Source organism: Channa argus, chromosome 5, assembly GCF_033026475.1.
Source record: "Channa argus isolate prfri chromosome 5, Channa argus male v1.0, whole genome shotgun sequence".
NCBI lineage: Eukaryota > Metazoa > Chordata > Actinopteri > Anabantiformes > Channidae > Channa > Channa argus.
The window spans coordinates 21,238,588-21,257,788 of NC_090201.1; the positions used below are offsets into that span (position 1 = coordinate 21,238,588).

The 19,201-nt window shown below is 39.8% G+C and overlaps 2 protein-coding genes across 10 annotated transcripts; one reads left to right on the forward strand and one right to left on the reverse strand.

Annotated features, from left to right (window-relative positions):
- Positions 1-1,796: 1,796 nt before the first annotated feature.
- On the reverse strand, positions 1,797-13,240 carry ncoa5 (nuclear receptor coactivator 5). Of its 9 annotated transcripts, none has more exons than XM_067503283.1 (12): positions 13,082-13,240; positions 11,591-11,650; positions 9,403-9,675; positions 9,014-9,121; positions 8,062-8,125; positions 6,206-6,421; positions 5,993-6,111; positions 4,475-4,604; positions 4,133-4,335; positions 3,831-4,035; positions 3,553-3,644; positions 1,797-3,226 (listed from the first exon to the last, which is right to left on the reverse strand). In XM_067503283.1, the coding sequence occupies exons 3-12, from the start codon at positions 9,569-9,571 to the stop codon at positions 2,667-2,669; spliced, it is 1,866 nt and encodes a 621-aa protein (XP_067359384.1). In that variant the 5' UTR covers positions 9,572-9,675; positions 11,591-11,650; positions 13,082-13,240; the 3' UTR covers positions 1,797-2,666. The 9 variants fall into 9 exon arrangements, with proteins under 9 accessions (XP_067359384.1, XP_067359385.1, XP_067359383.1 ...); XM_067503284.1 differs by having other exon boundaries at positions 4,133-4,332; positions 5,993-6,114; XM_067503282.1 differs by having other exon boundaries at positions 5,993-6,114.
- A 1,096-nt stretch (positions 13,241-14,336) lies between these two features.
- LOC137127012 (F-actin-capping protein subunit alpha-2-like) lies at positions 14,337-18,410 on the forward strand. Its single transcript, XM_067503289.1, has 10 exons — positions 14,337-14,475; positions 15,705-15,768; positions 15,872-15,923; positions 16,011-16,074; positions 16,211-16,417; positions 16,509-16,588; positions 16,720-16,798; positions 16,894-16,965; positions 17,092-17,154; positions 17,614-18,410. The coding sequence occupies exons 1-10, from the start codon at positions 14,440-14,442 to the stop codon at positions 17,752-17,754; spliced, it is 858 nt and encodes a 285-aa protein (XP_067359390.1). The 5' UTR covers positions 14,337-14,439; the 3' UTR covers positions 17,755-18,410.
- Positions 18,411-19,201: the final 791 nt, after the last annotated feature.

Sequence of the window (19,201 nt, forward strand, 5' to 3'; positions counted from 1 at the left end):
CCATCCTTAAATGGATATTAAGGGCTCTGAAACACATCTGTTACTGGGTTGAGGAGGCTGTCGTGTTAAAACAAGAGAGAAAATACGAAACAAATCCCAGATTATCGCAGAGGGGACAGTTTGTAGCTGAGATAAGATCGACCCCTTCAGCGTGTCCTCGCGTAAACATCAGACAGAAGTGCCTGATGATGGAAGTAAACAACAGCTGTTCTTACATCTCACAGTCAATCTCTCTGGGACTCAAGATGAGAAAACCTTAAGTGGCTATCCATGCAGTGCAAGCAGAGCCCTGTTCCAGTTATGTTGTGTAACTCAGTGCATGCATGCAGTTACCCCTGAACAAGGTGTCTTGAAAAAATATACTGGGTGTTTGTGGTATAAAAGTATTTTGTTTATATAAGAAACCTTTCTTTCTAGTAGTATGATTATTTTTCCTCTTACCTTAGGACTGGCCATTATATTCAAGATTATTATATAACAAAATTATATTTTTTATGGTACATTTGTTGACAAGATCCTTTCATTGTGTCAATTATAATCTCATTACCAAAGTATATATTCAGTTAACTACATATATGATGTGTGAAAATGTGTGCTCCAGTGATTTAGACATGCGGTTTACCTTCGTACAGAAATTGTAGCAATTATCAATAGTTTATTAGTTTAAAGATATCCATTCATTTAATTGGGTAAAGCTAAGTGGAAGTGCCAAACTAGCTCCACAATCTATCGGTTGTTGCATGAAAACGCAACGTCCAACACATTACATTTTGCTCTTTTCTGTAATTAACTGTGGTTCTCTTCAGTGTATTGAACTTTTCCAAAATGTCTGTTATGCAGGCACTGACAACTTTCAGATGAAAAGCTTGGCCTTTTGCTAACTCGGCTTTTTTTTTTGCCTAGGGTAATGCAAATTCAAAGACTGGAATTGGGAAAACAGCTGTGTCCAAAAGAAAGATGAAAGTAGATCAACTAGCATCTCTAAAGCCCACTGGTTTATCACGTTTGTTAAAACCATATAAAAACCTAAGGCTAAAAAAACAAAAACAAAGATATGTCCACCCAAGCAGCTGTGTGGCACAAGTCATCTCATAAAACTGCGATGTTGCACTTGGGTTTTTGTATGGATCACACAAACATTTAAATGTTGTAGATAGCGATGCCAGCTGTTTTCCAGTTACAAGCCTTTGCGCCAAGTTAAATTAAGTGCATAATAAAAAAAGTCTGTTCGCTTTTTGCCTTTAAATCAGTATTTAATTTAGTAACCGATTTAATAATTATACCTCTCTACAGGGGAACCTTGTCACTTTCCAAGTTGGTTTTCAGTTAAATAGAGCTGTGGGAAACATTTTATATGGATGCTTGAAAAAAATGTATTGTATAGAGATATTTACATAAAGGCACACCTATCAGCTTTCACAACTATGAAAAGGTTTTTTTTTCATTCTCAACCATTACTTTCCTTGAAACTGTCCCTAGTCTTATGGTAAAGCTGTAGTGTGTCCTTTTCAGTTCTGTGGGAGTACATGTGTGAACATGTGCACTTGTAACTGCTGGGGGTGGTTATGGGCAAGGGTGGGAGGGGGCTACATGTAAATAAATCAAGTACAGTTAGTGTGGATGTGTTTATTTTTTGTGTCAGTGTAAGTTAAGTATTCTAAAATAAAGTATTATTCTCTATTGTGTTTCATGGTACATTAAAAAGAGGGGGAAAAAAAGTAGTATCTTACATTTCAAAAGCTTATCTATGGCTTCTGGCGATACCCATTCCATTTTATAGATTTGTCAGCACAAAATGCAATAAACAAATATCATTTTATTAAAGCAACTGTGTTGAGTTTTTAATAATCACTTTGTATTGACAATGAGAAACAATGTTACTCATTAACAAACACTGCAAAACTATAAAATATAAAAGGGCTCATGGTTGGAAAATAATCCTAGTCCAAGAACCTAAATGTCTTCACACATGCAACATAATGTCACCATTTAAGAGGAAAGACGCAATCATCTCCTGGCAATTAACAACTGAAAATACAGAACATTAGGTAGTTCTAAAGTGGCCGTTAAATTCAAAGGCCGACTTCATCAATTTTTAGCTTGCTTTCTGTGGCTTTAGTTTAGGGTGTAAATGTACATTAATGCTTTTAAATTTCCCTAGGACTTCCCTATATTAAAACATTTTCCTGTTTCTAGCTAAAAATGTGCAGATGACATTGCCCGGAGGAGGTTTTCATCATAAGGAGTTTCCGGTGATGTCATCTGGAGGAGCTCTGCAAATGCAGGTTGACAATGATTACAACTCTAAAGTGTGAGCAACAAGATGACATAATCTGAACTGAAGGTTCCTCAAAGTTATGTCAACTAGAGGTATTTTTCAGCTAGAGGTAGTAATTTCATATAGGGAAGTCAATGGCATTCCTGTACATGTACTACCCAAACTAGAACTAAAAGAAGCAAGTTCAAAATCAGCGAAGGCGTCCTTTAACCTGACCACCGTATCCATAACCAGTAAGAAGAATTAAAAAAAAAAAAAAATTAAAAGCTTTCACAAAACAATCCTATTGTCTACCTTTACACAAATGATAAATTCAATTCAGTATCTGGATTTCAAGATCATGTGGTGGTGTATCCAAAGGAGGAGCGGTGGAATTCACTCTAACCAGTCAGTAATGTCGAGGATACATGGTCATTGGGGGAACTTGGCCCATACCCTGTGCCGGCCTGGGGGGTGGTGCCTGAGAAGCCCCAGCATTCACAAGGTGGTTGAGAGATGGTCCACTCTGAATGAGTGTGTCAAGAGCTTTCTGCACACTCGGGTTGTCAAAATTGATACCGGAAGCAGTACTGGACGGTCTTGGACCACCTAGGGCCACTGGCATTCGGCCCGGAGGGGCACCATAAGCCTGAGCACTAGCTGAAGGAGAGCCAGTCATGGCAGGGCGAGGTGTGTTCTGAGAAGAGGATGGACCAAGGGAACCATAGGCCTGCGACTGGGAAGCGGCAGGGGGTAGGCCACCAGCACCTGCCGACCCAGTTCCACTGTTGAACAAGCTGAGAATTTTTGCCTGGAGCTCTTGCTGGTGGTTGGGGTTAGCTGAGGTGCTTGAAGCAGCTGACAGACCGAGGTGACTGGATTGTGGGGGTGTGAGAGTAGAATGGGATGAAGGAGGCAGTCCTGCGGCTGAGGGTGGAACATCATGGTGTACTGCTGGAGCGGCGTGGACTGCGGGCGTAGGTGGGGTTATAGGTTCAATTAGAAACTACTCTACAAAACTGAATTCAACAGCCAGGAATGAAATGTGAAAAATATGAAGAACAGGCTCACAATTTTTCCATACGTACATAAATATTCTATATTTCCTTACTGACAATGAAAGTTTTTGCTTGCTGTAATTGTTAACGCTCTGCATGTAGAGAAAAATTACACTGCCAGGGAAACAATAAGACTTCCAGCTACCAATAACATCTAAATATGGGCATGTGAGAAATAAAATCAACTTATAATTGTGATCCTATCATTTAATGTGAGTTTTGTTAAAGATCCCTTACCTGCAAGGGGGTCTGCAGTGCTTCGTACCAGGCGGGCTCTCTTGTCTTTCAGGTACGCAACGAGACTATCCAGTTCCTCCGGGGTTAAAAATCTACAACCAGAGAAAAAAGTTTGAGAGTTCATTCTAAAGATTTTTGACCATAAGGAGCCAAAGGCAGACGTGCTAAAATGTAAACTCTAATTGGGGTATATTAGAAACCTTAGGTTATATTCTGAAAAAGCTCTAATCTTTATGAAGATGTTACACAATAGTTTTATACAAATGTAAACCTAATACCTGTTTTCAGACAGCAGTGTGATGGCAGTGAGCACAGACACTGGGTGGCTCTCTCGGTCGGGCTCTCTGAGCAAAACGTCATCCGCCATCTTAGCAGCCTTCCTCGCAATTTCATCACGTTCTTTTTCACGGTTTTCAACTTTGTAGGCATCGTAGTTGTGGGCAACCAGCATCATCGCATCCTGCATTGGCATGTTTCGATGTTCTGCAGCAAATACGTGGAGACAAATGCGTAAGACAGCAGATCTGACACGCTGTGTTTTTTAACCAACCGACAGATTCACATCGCGGTCGTGCGTTACCTTGTGGTGTACCAAACAAAATGTTGACAGTGCAGGACCGGTGAACCTGGTGCTGCTGGGTAATTATGATAGCAAAAGGAGTGTGGGCTCGTCCTACATCTTCCAGTGCCTGAGTTAGAGACACTTCTGTGTTGAGGAAGATCAGGTCCACCACCATGCCCAAATCCCGGACCTTCCTCCCAACCGTCTCTGCATACTCCCTACAGTTGTTTTATAAGCACAAGTACACGCACGGACACAGACACACAAACACGAGCAATATGAAATGAAAACATGCCATTCACTGGTTGAAAATATAATTCTTGTCCAACATCAGCGTTCCTGATGAGAGAGTGGACATACTTCTGCGCCTTGTTAACGACAATCACAGAGCAGTCAACAGGACGGTCGGTGTCATAGCGCCGCTGGAGTTCTTCATAATACTGTCGATACAATTCGTTACGCCGACGTTCTTCTGGTCGAGCACGGTCTTCTGCTGTTGAAGAGGTGGCAGAAGCATTAGAAACATTAAAGCATAGATAGAATATTAGTATAATTGTGTGAATTTAAATACAAAGGGTATGGAAATTCCTCCAAACTAACATAACTAAAACATAAGCTGCCCAAAACATTAAGAGCATGTAATAAAAAAGTGGGAGGGAAAAAAAAGTTTTGGTTGCCATAGTAATTATGTTGTAAAGCTGTGTGTAGTGGTGGTGCTCGTCTATCTTAACTAGTGAAAAGGTTACAATTACTTAAGGATGGGGCAACACGAGTTGGGCTAGAAATTAATGTACACAAAGATTTGGTACCTGAGAAAATATAGAAATGACCTCACAGTGCGCAGATTTAGCTGTTTTAAACGGTAACTACAGCACTAAAGTATAAATATTTGTGCTCTGAAATCATATGAATTCTTCAAGACACAACTGAGGTTAGTAAATAAGAAAATAAACTTGTGTAGCAGCTTCTCTGTGTATGAGTGAGGGTGTGGAGATCTGCCGAGTGCCCCCATCTGCAGCAGAGAGGGAACAAACAGCTCAGGCAAAGTCAAAGTTCCTTCTTAACCCGAATAGTGCTTGTTCAGGTACCGTCGTAAAACGCTCTGTAAACGATCAAAAAAACCAAAACACCTCAATGAACGATCATAAAAGTGATCATTTCAACTGTGGCCTCAGTTCCCAATCCACTGTCACTTGTTCACCACAACAAGCTTGTTGGCTAATCGCTAACTGCTACAAACACGTTAGCTACTATCCACCTAAAGCTGGAAGTTAGAAAAAGCTGGATGTGCTGCACTTAGTGCTACATTTAACCTAATGTGCCACAGGTTATTGTGGACACAGACAGTCACAGGACCCAACCCTGTAGCTGTCAGCAGAGTCCCCATCAGCAGCAGACAGGAGGAGAGGGATTGGTATTAAGTGATTCTGTTGTGTGGCTGGGGTTTAGCAGGTTGTTGACACCATGACTGAGTGCTGCTGCAGCCGATGGCCTACAGTCGCTGTTCCTTCTCAGGGTTGTGTGGTGCATGTGCCACAAGAAGCTCAAAAGGAACCTTCCCCATGTGACTTTCTACAACACTCAATGATATTATGATAGAACGTGGCATTACATTGTTCAAAACGTAAGAAAAAAAAAAAGAGCTCAATGTGAAGATGTTCGACAATTAATCAATGTGACCTAAAGAAATTACTTTTGAGGAGGTAAAAATAAAATTAATCTTGTTATAGAATGTAGAATCTGTCCATGGAGCTGTGCAGAAGCAGCACAAACCACTGCACCACCATGATTCCCTGAGTGTGTTTTACAAGAGGCCAACTAGGAATAAATAATCAAAATATCTGCTGTTTGTAATAAGCATACTGAACAGTTACATACCCTCTGGCTCACGCCGTCCATTCCAGGGATCTCTGTAAGGGTCCCTGTAGGGTTCTTCTTTCCTCCGGTAATAGTCTTCTGCACCACTTCCACTCCGGTAGTATCTGTCATAGTCATCTCTGCTTTAAAGGAAACATTTCAGATAGAAAAAAAAAAAGAAAAAGACAACTATACTCTGGACTTCCAACTGATGGGCTAAGTGTTAGTAGTCACCTATATGGAGGATCCCGTGGTTCACTTCTCAGGTCTTTGTCTCTGCTTTCAGAGCCACGGTACCGATAGTCGTCCCGAGAATGGCCACCGGGCCTTGGTTCTCTGCCCGAATCCCTCCCATCGCGGCTGTCCCGAGGCTCACGTCCATCACGCCCATAAACTGGTGAGCGGGATCGAGGCCTGGAGTCTTTTTCACCATAACTGCCGTACGGGGCCCTGACAGAAGAGTTAAGAGTTTAGGCTTTATGTGATATACTACAGGAGAGTACTACAACTTTTTTTTCCCCCCTCAACTGGTGAGGAGAGGCCTACAAATGGCATTTTATACTGAATCCGTAACTGGTAAATTAAGTAGAATGTATCTATTCGCACAACAAAAAAGAAGCTATCATGCTTTCAAACGCAGGTGGAAAAAATAATTCAGGAGATAATGCTGTTAGGTCCTTTCCACAACGCCTCGTGTACGCAACAGTATCGATTTGTCGACCATTTCAGTTCTTTGACCGTAAAAACAAGGACCTTGAAGGTTGAACTTTATTTCCCACTGGAATTTATTTTGTGCGTTTTGGCTCAAATTGATTCGATTGGCGCTTTGGTCTTCGGTAAACCATATTCCCATGCTGAAAATATCCTTGAAAAATCTGAGGTGGTAACAAAACCGCAGTGGTCCGGTACAAGTTTTTAAATCTTACCATAACGCAATAGTGCAATATTTACAACTTCACAGAAAACTGTAAAACAGTTTTTACATTTAAAGTTGTCCAAAATGTGTCCAAATAAAAAAATAAATAAATAAATAAAAAAGACTTTCAAAATTTTCTGAACAGAGTTCCTATCCTAAGGCCACTGAGGTAGGTCATGTTCTTAGCAGCTTAAACCTAAGTGTGCGTTTTTCTTAAGACTTAGCTTTAATTCTTTATTTGATCTTAAGAGGTTTTTCATTGCCGTTACGAGCGGTTGGAAAACCGTATTTAATCCTATCTAGATTCAGCATTTTAGCAACATTTTTAAACACTTGCTTTTTACTGCAGTATGAAAGTTACCATGATGCTTAAAGTGAGGCAGCAAAGTTGTTCAAAATTGAAAAACATAACCACAAATCAACCACTTCCCTTTTATAAAATTATTAAAAAAAATAATAATCTAAAAAAAAAAAAAACAACAAAAAAAAAAAACACAGTCTCCAAAATAAAGTTTTAAAGGGTGTTTTCTGGGGCATTACTAGATCAACTACTTCAGTGCCACAGTAGACAAGACTTAAAATCACTAGTAACGCAGTTCAATAAACAAGATTTTACATTATTCTGCCTATAGTGATTGGTGGCGGCATGTCTGCAAGAGTTTGAAAGGAGGAAGAAGTTCTTTTAGTTCAAGGAAGCGCACACACACACCTGCCTATATCTAAACATGTTGTTGGCCAAAAGAGGAGGCACTCCTCAGACTTGAATGCAATTTTAATGTAGATATCTACTTAAAGGCCGTCTTAAAAAAAAAAAAAGGACATAAGCCTGCAGAACAGGAGCAGGGTGGAACTAGCATTACATTTCCCTGGCATTTCATAGTCCAAGATTAAACAGGACAAAATTCACGCAAAGAATGAGCATTAAAAAGCCAAAAGGCAAGAATCTTTGAGACAAAGACATTCATATGTCTTGTTTCTTTATTTCAAAACATCTGGAAATGTAATTTAGGGTAAAATATTGTTGCATAAACCATCACAAACCCATCAGCTTCCATTAAGGGGACATCACCACTGGTGGAAATGACAGATGAGGGAAAATTTAAACACGCTTTTGATTTTTACTGGCACTTCAGAAGGGATGGTAGTTCTTCACACCCATTTCACGTTACTTTACCTTCGTGGAGGGCTCTGCTGGGATTGAGGTTTAGCTTGCCGTCGCTCCACTGCCATATTTACATCTGAAAATGAATCAATCCAAACGTTGAATATAACAGTGACAGGTAAATCAGCTTATGTGTTTAGGCAGAATGGAATGGCCGCGTCAACACTTCCACGATCCAAATGAAACTGAGCTCCATTATCCAAGCTTGAAAATCGAAATTGGACGAAGACAAAAATGCAGCAAATTGAATTGAATTTTAAAAATAAATCAAAAAGGAATTATTTTCTCCACTTCAAAACTAATTAAAAAACTAGCAAATCTTGAAAAAGCAAATTTGATTTTCAACTTGAAATCTGGTCTTCAGGTAGTCCGAACCACAACTGCCCGCGTAAGTTGACATTTAAAATTTCATTTCGAAATAAATTACGAGTCTTGCAAATAAAGACATTTCAGAGATTCAGGCTTTGCCAGAATGTAATAATGCATTTATTTGCATTGTATCCCAATAGTTTAACATTTATACCAAAATAAAAAGGTACAAGTACAACAATTAGCAAGCTTATCTTCATTTTGATAAGTAGTAGGTTATATATTGTCAAACCTACTCATGGTAGCCCATTATTAAGCTCACATTCATTTATTTAATTATGTCAACTAAAGTGTTTAAATGTACCGATTTATTTAGGTCAGTAATTTGTTTAAACTCCACGAAGGACATCTCCAAGTTTCATACAGAAGCTTCACATACAGAAAATGATGCCAAATTATATTTTGGAATCCAAAAATCCACATAAAGATTTTTTTTTTTTTGCGGGGGAAATAGCACTCATACATAACCATGGTGACCAATCATCCAAGACTTTTCCCTAAAGATCTTAAGATTTCAAAGATTTGATTTTGTTGTTCACTGTATGCCAATAAAAGGCTATAACATTTAGCTAAACAATCACACCTGATTGCTTACCTATTTTATACCCTTTATATATTCGACCCTTTTGGGCCGCCTTTGCTGCTTCGGCTTCCTCAACGCGCTCAAATTGTACAAATCCAAACCCACGAAATATGGATACGCCTGGAAGAGGAACATTTTAAGTGGTTCAAACTTAGGTTCATTTCGAAGACAAACATACCTACCCATTTATCCATTTTGAAAAATGATCAGCAGGGAACATAATTTGGAAATTTCAATGATTGTATTTCATGAAAGAAAACAAACATGGCTCATGTTGACTGGGTTAATGGTATAAAATATTTAAATATTCCAACAATTATGACATTCAGTGACAGCCTGCCTTACTTATTGGCCTGATGTATAACCCACAACTTATCGCTTACATTGTGTTGATTACTAACCGACTATCTTCCCGTATGGGCTGAACAGGTCTTCCAAATCCTTCTTTTCCATGTCAGATGTTGGCAAATTTCCAACAAAAATCCTTCTTTCCAAATCTCTTGGATCATTACTGCTGCAGGAACGTGAATAACGGCCAGGTGATGCGCTGCGGCTTCGTCGGCGAGACATGACTTGTTCCAAAGGTTTAGTGATTTCTTTCTTCGTACACCTCAAATGCTTGAAAAAGTTTGTTTTGTTCGCTAACAAGCGTCTTTAAATTGTCATCCACGATCCTGAAAGATGTCAGTGAATTAAAAAAAAAAAAATCAAATTCCTTGGAAGGATAAAGAGTTTTAGTGGAGCAAAAATTGCAGATGAAAATCACAAAGTTCTGGCAGTGCAGGTTTTTAAATGTAGCAAACATTCAAATCTATGACAGTGATTTTCAAAACGCAATTATCTGAAATTGTTTTAGATATGCATTGTTTAAATCCATGCATTTTTTTTCTAAGCTCATTTCCATGGCAGATCATTACATGATTTTTGGCGCTGGATATTTACACGCGAGAGCGCTTCCCTTGATTCATGGCACGATGACGCGAAGAGTAAATGCCGGACATGGTAATACAGGCAAATCCACCATTCGAATTTGGTAAAGTAATCGAGTTCCATTCGGTTTTCCCTTCTGCGGGAATGCAAAAGCTTGTGTAACCAGCCCACAATTTGACTTTACACATGGTTTGGTAAGGCTTTACTGGTAGACGCAGATGTCATTTATCGCAGTTTTTGTCTTTTCGGTTTACCCTTCGAGTTCAGGGTCACCACGGCGGATCATTTGTTCGCATGTTGATTTGGCACAGTTTTTACGCCGACTGCCCTTCCTGACACAACCCTCCCCAATTTCTACCAGGCTTGGGAGCGGCTCTGCACGTATGGAGATGGGTTGTAGGTGGTTCAGTGTCTTTCCCATGGACACTTCGACATGCGGTCTGGAAGATGCTGGACACGAAACGCCAACCCTATGGTCAGTAGGCGGCCACTCTACCAACTGAACCACTGTCACGCAGTACTGCAGATGATTTATGTTTCAGCAGGTTAATAAAAGGGTCATGGTATTATCCTAAAACTGACCAATAGTGACCAGTTCCATGTGTATCTGTATGAAGTAATTTAGGTCTCCGATACCTTTGGAAGCCTTACATATAGTTTAAAAAATCCACAATAATAATAATAATAATGATGATAATAAACAGATATACTGTCGGGATATGAATTTACAATTTCATTTGTTCCAACATAAAAGACCAAACTTTAACAATACATAAAACACACCAAGACTCTTCATATGTGTACTTAATACATTTCTGCTTTATGATAAAAGCATAATTTCCACAGAAAAAGGTGGGTAAAGAATGGGTAGAACATTATAGGAGAAGGCCTAACTGATGTGGGACTATCAAGAAGAAACTGTTTTGTTATGACAAAACTAGTTCCACTCGTGGTGTATGTGCTTTTAAAAAAAGTGTAAAGACAACAATGATTCACAGTAAGCAATATTAAGTTCCAAAATAAAAAGGTAAATTTGTACTGCAGTTGTTAGTAAGTGGCACAGATACCCAAAGCAATACACACGACAAACTGCAAGTGTTTGAAATGAATATTATCCTACAACTTATTCGAATATTCAAAATGTTCAGTGATATATTTTTAGGGTCACACCTCCCATCCCAACTTTCTCTGGAAAATTAAGCATTTTAGTGCAACTACTAAAGTTTCACTCACTTTCCCGGCAAGAAAATTCTTGGTTTTCACTAAACTTGACAAGCAAATCTCAAAACTGTATTTTCTACAAACGGGAATATGTGCGTATCAGCGTTCAAATCATCCTCTTCTCTTAAAAATGGTAAAAAGGTCTTGAGGAAAATCGCATCGATGAAATGAAATCATGGGCTCACAGTCTTTGAGAATATAAAATTCTTCGATTTGTTCAAACAAACCAATGCGTTTAAAGTTCCCTTGGATTAATCGATCGTTTTAACACAACCTATGTTGCACAAATAAAACAAGTTCCGCAAGAGAAGGGTCCAGACGTATAACCATGACTCATAAATTAAACAGAGTTTAGAAAGTGAAGGTATTTCGGTTACATTATATTTATGATTGGATGTAATTTTCATTATACTTATGAGAAAATGGCCCCTCACTTACCTTAACTTGAACCTAGATGTCGCGGATTCTGTGTCTACATACTTTAAAAATCCCGAGGGCCTGAAAAAAAAAAAAAAAAAAAATGACAACCACTTTTCATAGTTTAGAAGAAATCATCGTTAAATGCTTTGCCCCTGTGGATCAGGAAGTAGACCAGTTTTCCACCAATCTCAGGGTCTCTGTTCAATTCCAATCTCCTCCTTTCACATGTCCTTGGGCAAGACCCTGAACCCCAACTTAGCTGCTCCCGGTGAGTGTATGCACCTACCAATGTGTGTGTGTGTGAGTGTGAATGGGTGAAGGAGAAGCAGTGTAAAGCACTGCTGGTACCACTAAGGTAGAAAAGTGCTATATAAGTGCAGACCATTTACTCTAAAATGTCTGTAGCTGCTCTCCATTTCAGTGACTACACATATCCTAAGCCAAAACTAACTAGGTCAAAAGCTTTTAGCTTGTCCCTTCGGGGGTCTCCACAGCGGAACGTGTTCGGCACGTTGATTTGGCAGTTCTTAACACCAGATGCCCTTCCTGCCGCAACCTCCCACTTTTATCCAGGCTCGGCACAGGCACCAAGGTGGCCCTTGGTGGCTTGGCGGATCCAGACCTGGTTTGGTGGGATTCGAACCTGCAGTCTTCTGCATCCCAACTCAATGCTCTACCACTTAGCCAAAACTAGCCAAAACCCCAAAGTTACCATTTTACAATGAAATACCAAGGCCCAAACTTATCTGTTCCCATACTTAATTAACTACTAAATGTGACATATGGACATACGGACATATGCATACATATCTCTTTAGAATAAATAAATCTCTTTATTTATATAAATATAAGTTAAGCACCAAATTAAATAAATATAACATAATAAACACATTATATTTAATAACAGGGTTTCTGTGTTCGTGTGTGTATACTGTGTGCAGCTACAGTAATAAATCGCACACCGTGTAACTAACTCCATGCCAAGCTTAACAAGTAAACGGGTCTCTGGTAGGTTACACTTACAATTATACGAGCAAATTAGTTTCCTGTTGCGTGTTGCCATCAGTGTTACAAGCGAAAAAATGTCACAGAACCGTTCAACGCAACGTTTCCACAGTTTGCAGCTTAATGCTAGCTAACGTTAGCTAATGTGTAGCCAACGTAGTCAATCCAATATGGTGTCCAACGCTGAAAACGGCGCCGCTATGGCGTGCAAATGGCGTGTCATACGCCAACTATAGCACCGTGTTAAATAAGAACAGGATAAACCTGCTTCTCCCTTTCTAAACAATTTCCTAAATATTACAATTTCAACGCCAGATCGGAATATGATTACGCTGTAAGTTTACATGTTACGTTTCACTAGGTTGATGGTTGGCTGTTAGCTAACGTTAGCTTACGCTACATAACGTTGTCTATCAGTTGTCTTAAACCCAAAAAGATGATCACAGAATCACATACATTAGAGTCTTTACACCAAGTACTGTTGTATTTAAAGCCCACAATTACCTTGAAAGTGTTTTTGCCTCAGTTGTAGATGCTCAAAGCCACAGCAAAGTCGTGACTTTTTTCAAACCTTTTCAATAGACTCAACAGCACCTCTTCTTTCACTACTTCTTCTTCTTCTTCTTCTTCCTCCTCCTCCTGAAGCGATCGTGGCAGCCTGGACTTAGCTGAGGCGTGTTGCTGCCCTCCTGTGGCCTTTGCAGCCTTCTGGTTAAGCTGAGTGACCCCTGCCGGATTGTTGCTCCCTACAGTGATTTTTTTGTTGTTGTTGTTGTTTTTTGTATTTGTATTTTAGAAAAAATCCTGAAAACACATTCTGGTAAAAGAGTGTAGTTTGTCTCCTGACTAATCCGGACTGGGTTTTTGTTTCAATGATGACAGCTGTCAAATGAGTTGTGCTGAGTTCACTACATATACAGTAATTAAAATCACGAATATATTAAGGGGAACGCTTGGGAAAGCCATAACATAGAGCCATTCTGACCAGTCTCTGATCAATCAAATTACATATAAAGGTCATTTGTAAGAGTTAGGTCCTGTTCATTTTTATTTGGTTTCTAACAAAGACAATTTTCTGTCCATCTGGTGCGACTATATTAGATAAGGGATGACAACCGTGAACTCTTCTAGAGTTTATGAGATTTCTGGTCCCGATTTCCCCACGTTTTGTGAATGCAGCAGTACAACTTCTCCCTTTTAGGTGTTATGATGCATTCACGTTATATTGGAATTAGCATCATTAACACTTTTTAATTTCTAAATGACGGTGTTGTCAACGTCTTACTGTACGTTACTTTAACCATATCCCTCCTAATAATCGGTACTTCCATTAAAAAAGTTAAGGTGATCCTCACCTCATGCAACATCTGCCTTGGAAGGAAATTAAAGGGATTATAATATAGTGCTGGATTATCAGAACGAAATATTTTAAGGCTCACACGATCAAGTCTTCCAGTAATCTGCATCTGCCTTAAGTTTTGTTCTAGAATCGCACATTATATGAATGGACATTTTCTCCCCCACACAAAACATGAACGATGCTGGGTTGCCAGGTCGGGTAATTGCCGTGTTCAGTTTAAATTTTTTGTTTTGTTTTGATGGGGGGGGTTCATCAAAAATAATACAATTATAAAATAATAAATAAAATAATAAAATGGCTCCGCTTTGTAGACAAACAACCTCCATGTCCTCTTTTAAAAACTCTATTAAAGATTGGTTTTCAGGGATTGTCGCTTATTATGTGTTTACTGCATACTCACGAAACCCAGTGCAGCCGACTCCCGTTGTTGTGCTGGGCTGGGAGGAGTCGACTATACCTGGCAACCTCAGCAGGCGCCTTGTGAACACTTAGTGGAGCCAAGATGGGAGATGTCGAGGAGCTCAGTAACGAAGAGAAGGTAATAAGTTATAAAGTCAAAGTGTGATTAATGTACAAACCTCGACCTCCGTCTTGAAAAGTAGCAGAGCTGTGTGCAGCGCTCACCGTGCAACCTGACCTGCCCCACGGGTCGTGTTAGGAGCAGCTTAGCCGGGGCGGTTTTGAATGTGACGGTTCAGGGTTGTAAGGTCTTGCATGATGGTCTTCCCGTGCATAAGCCTGTGCGATTCTGATCATGTATTGATGACATTACGATATCCTTGCGGCTAATTTAGCCTGACTATAAGTTTAGTACATTTTTGAAGTAGTTAGCTAATGCTAAATCCTAGGGAAGTAGATCTACTTCCTGCATTTAGAGCTAATGACAGAGCATCGGCATCACACCGTCACTCTCATAGCCAGTGCATTGTAACTAGACGTAGCAGCATAAACAGGTCTAGTTAAGAAAGGAGCTGAAGTCAGTCAAACATGTTAGCAGAGTTTGCGGGCATATTGTATTTAACTTGTCTGGAGCAGAGTCACTGGGCTGGTGCTGTCTTCCTGCAGTGACTGGTGGTGCAGCCTGAATCGTGTTGCCACATGCAGTAAAACAATGCTTCGCATTCCTTAAGCTGATGGTAAGGCCACTGGTTTACACCTCTCTGCCTTACTGCAGGGAACCTTTTAAAATAAATGTATCTTCATCAGATAATCGCATCCTGTTAAACTGCGCAGTGGAGAATCAGGGAGTCTGACCCTGCCAGTGCTTTTCAGGCTCTCAATGAACGTACGGTCCAGAAACACACCAAAGTAGGTTGCTCATTGTGATGGCCCTCTGCCCTTTTCAGCTGGATGACCCATTTGTAGGTCACTGCAAGCTGCAGCCCCGGGGTGAAATAAACCAGCATCACTTGCACGGTCACACTCTAATGTGGCAGCAACATTAGGATGAAGGACTGATTCAAGCTGTGAGCATCACGAACTGGTGTGAAAAAAGTTATTGCAAATTTTCTGCTGATGGTAAATGGCAGCCCTTGAGTATTTCCTTATGACAGCACTAGTACTTACCACATGTTTACACTTGCATACTGGCTGTTAATAGAGAAGCCTATGGGTGACATACCCTGGCTGCCATAAGGAGTGGCCAAAGTAAAGCCTCTAGTCTACAAAGTTAAGCTGACTGCTCTCTTCTTCACCCTAGTGGCTGTTTTCAGTGATAACGTGATGCCTCTTTCTGTTGTGCTAAAGCATTTCCTTTTTTTTTTTTAGGTCCGTATTGCAGCTAATTTTGTGATGCATGCTCCTCCAGGGGAGTTCAACGAAGTCTTTAATGGTGAGAATGGTCGTTTGTGACTGTCACCTTTAGCAGTGGCTGTATTTCAGTGTGTATGAAAACAATTTGTTATTACGTATTTTGTATTCATTTTCATTTTCAGATGTCCGAATACTGCTTAACAATGATAATCTTCTCAGAGAGGGTGCTGCTGAGTGAGTTTTATTCGTTTCTGTTTTTAACTTTAACATTATATTTATGTTCTGGATGAGATTGCAGCTTTTATTTTTCTTCTGATGCAGTGCCTTTGCCCAGTACAACATGGATCAGTTCAGCCTTGCCAAAATCGATGGATATGAAGATCAGGCAAGCATTTTGAACATGTTTAAATTATCAGTTTTTCTTGTTGAGCCTTTAAAATTAGTCTAGATTATTAACACAATAGCGTATTACCTGCGTAAGTGACACCATGCTGCTCTGTCCATCTCTGCTTCTCCTGCAGGTTTTGATAACCGAGCACGGAGATCTGGGTAACGGACGCTTCTTTGACCCCCACAACAAAATCTCTTTCAAGTATGACCATCTGAAGAAAATAGCTAGTGACCCAAAGCCCCATGAGGGTGAGGTAGCACTAAGGCAATGGAGAGATGCCTGCGACTCTGCCCTGAAGGCCTACGTTAAAGACCACTACCCCAGTGGAGTCTGCACAGTGAGAATGTTCCCCCACATCTGTACTGTGGCTGCTGTGTTTGCAATAACATACAACCAATCACTCGCTCATCCCGTTTTATCTGATGCAGGTTTATGGGAAAACAGTGGATGGCCAGAAGACCATTATCGCCTGTATCGAGGACCATCAATTTGAGCCTAAAAACTTCTGGTAAGTTCATAGAGGATAATGATTTTCATTGTAAACTTCCTGATCAAATTCACTCAGACAGTTATGTTCTCAGCAGCATAGAGGCAGTGATAGATTACTGTGTTATGTGTGTGATTTCATGTGTTCTACAGGAATGGTCGCTATCGTTCAGAATGGAAGTTCAATATTTCACAGTCTACGACCCAAGTGGTTGGAGTCTTGAAGATACAGGTATGATGAGTGAATATTTCATGTCATGTGAAGAGCAAAACTTTGTCCACTGCTGCGTGGATCTCCACATTCTTTATGGCCTGTGTTTATCCCAGGTGCATTATTATGAGGATGGAAATGTGCAGTTGGTCAGCCATAAAGATATACAGGAAGCACTCACTGTGTCTGTAAGTTTTTTATTTTTTTAAATCTTAGTACAGATTTTTAAGTTGTACTGGAGCATTTCTTCATTGATTTTTGTTAATGTATGTTTAGAACTTGTGTAATTATCCCATGAATGTATGTTTTGGCAGAGTGAGAGTCAGACTGCAAAGGACCTGGTGAAAATGATAGAGAAAGCAGAGAACGAATACCAGGTATGTGGAATTGAAGAGCCACAGTCTTTAAAGAATTAATGAGAAAGAGTTTGATTTACCAAGATACATTCATACATACATAGTGATAGACTACGTCAACTGAAAAATCCAAATGAGTTGTGATTAAATTTGCCTTTTTACCAAGGGCTTTGAATGTAAGAAAACTCAAATACATCAAAACTCATCATCTATTCAAATTGTTTTTTTTGGTTTTGTTTTTTAACAACAGACTTTTTCAGAGATTTGTCAATTTTTGATTTTTCTTGTCATAGAATTTTTCCAACTTTGTTCAAAACAAAGGAAAACTTAACTTACTTATTTTGCCACCGGCCACTTGGTTCCCCTTTTCTTTTTGTGTATTTTTCCTGTTTGGCTGCAAGTGACAGATGACACCATGGTGCAGCTTGTTTGTAGCTACAAAACATGAAGTGATGGCTCATGTAGGGGTTTGTTTTTCAGATGGCCATCAGTGAGAACTATCAAACCATGTCAGACACCACGTTCAAAGCCTTACGCAGACAGCTCCCGGTCACCCGCACCAAGGTTGATTGGAACAAGATCCTCAGCTACAAGATTGGAAAGGAGATGCAGAACGCTTAGAAGACAGGGGACAGTTGGAGTTACATCAGACTGATTTGGGAGAAGCAGATGCTCACACAAATGTGTGATGTGGCATAACGTACTGTATGTCCATTAAAAAGAGACAGATTTGTTGTTGTTGCTATAGAGAGCTGTTGATTCCCTCGAGCTCTAAGAGAGGATACCCTGATTTCAAATAACAATGAGCGGTGTAACTGTTACTCATTTGTAAACTTGTTCTTTCAAAGAAATATTCCCTTCAGTGACACTGTGAAAGTTTGGGTGATTCCACACAAATACATACTTTCTCCCCAATCCCCGCTGACTTTCATGTAGCCATGTATTTACACATGATATATTACATAAGTAAAATTCTTTAAGAGCTTCCAATAATTCTATTTTAATATTGCACACAGTGTGCAATGTGACACATTTGCTGAGTGGAAAGCGCCTTGAGAGCAGCAAATTATACAGTTACAGTTCAGTGACCAGATGTTGTGTTCCCAGTTGAAGTTTCTTTTAATTCTTTCTGTTCTGGAGGGACGATCCCCCTCCAACCTTCCTGTACTGATAAAGTATTGGTGTCCTCCTGCCAGCTGTTTGCCTTTAGCATTTGCTATATTTTTATACAAACTGTAAGTACATTTATTATTCATTAAATAAAATGTTACACCATATGATTTTCATGCATTAGTGATTGCTTGTGTTTTACATCGTGTTTAGAGTTTTTGGGTTTTCTTGCCACCCTGGAATTATAGTTTAAATACATATATTTAATATTTACTCCCAGCATTATGTACCTGTGACCAGGCAATAATGTACACATTCTGCAGAATATATATTTGCAAAGATACATAAGTTTTTCTCTATCATGTCCTGGGTAGGCTACTACATATACTCAGGAATTATACTTTGCAGTCTAAACAAGAGAATGACTTCATTTGGAAAGGCCACTCACTTGGTCACTCACTCCCTGAAAAACCCATTGGAATAAGTAAAAAGCTGGTGACCCTCCATATACCCCTAGTAAATCCACCTCCCACTACCTTGCAAAGGACATATGTGCCTACACATATTGGGAAGGGCAGCTTCTACCAACTATTTGACAACACCGTTCTGCTTATTTCTAGCAATGACCTCATTCTGGGTAACTTAAATGCTAGGGTGCAGGAAAAGTCCTAACACACGTCAGGCTACGCAAAGGGATGGAGAACCCAACACAACATCAGCTGCAGCTCCAGCAGACCTGCACACCAGCCTCACTGCTGTCATGAAGGCCTACAGCATAGTGACCTTGTCAGTCAATACCACCAGGACTAAGCCAAGGGAGTACAAATCCTAAACCTAATATATTAAGCAATCAAGCAATGAAAACTTTATTTATATAGCACATTTCCTACAGGTCAATGCTATTCAAAGTGCTTTGAAGATGATTGACAATGTGTGTACCAAAGAAGGACAATGAAAG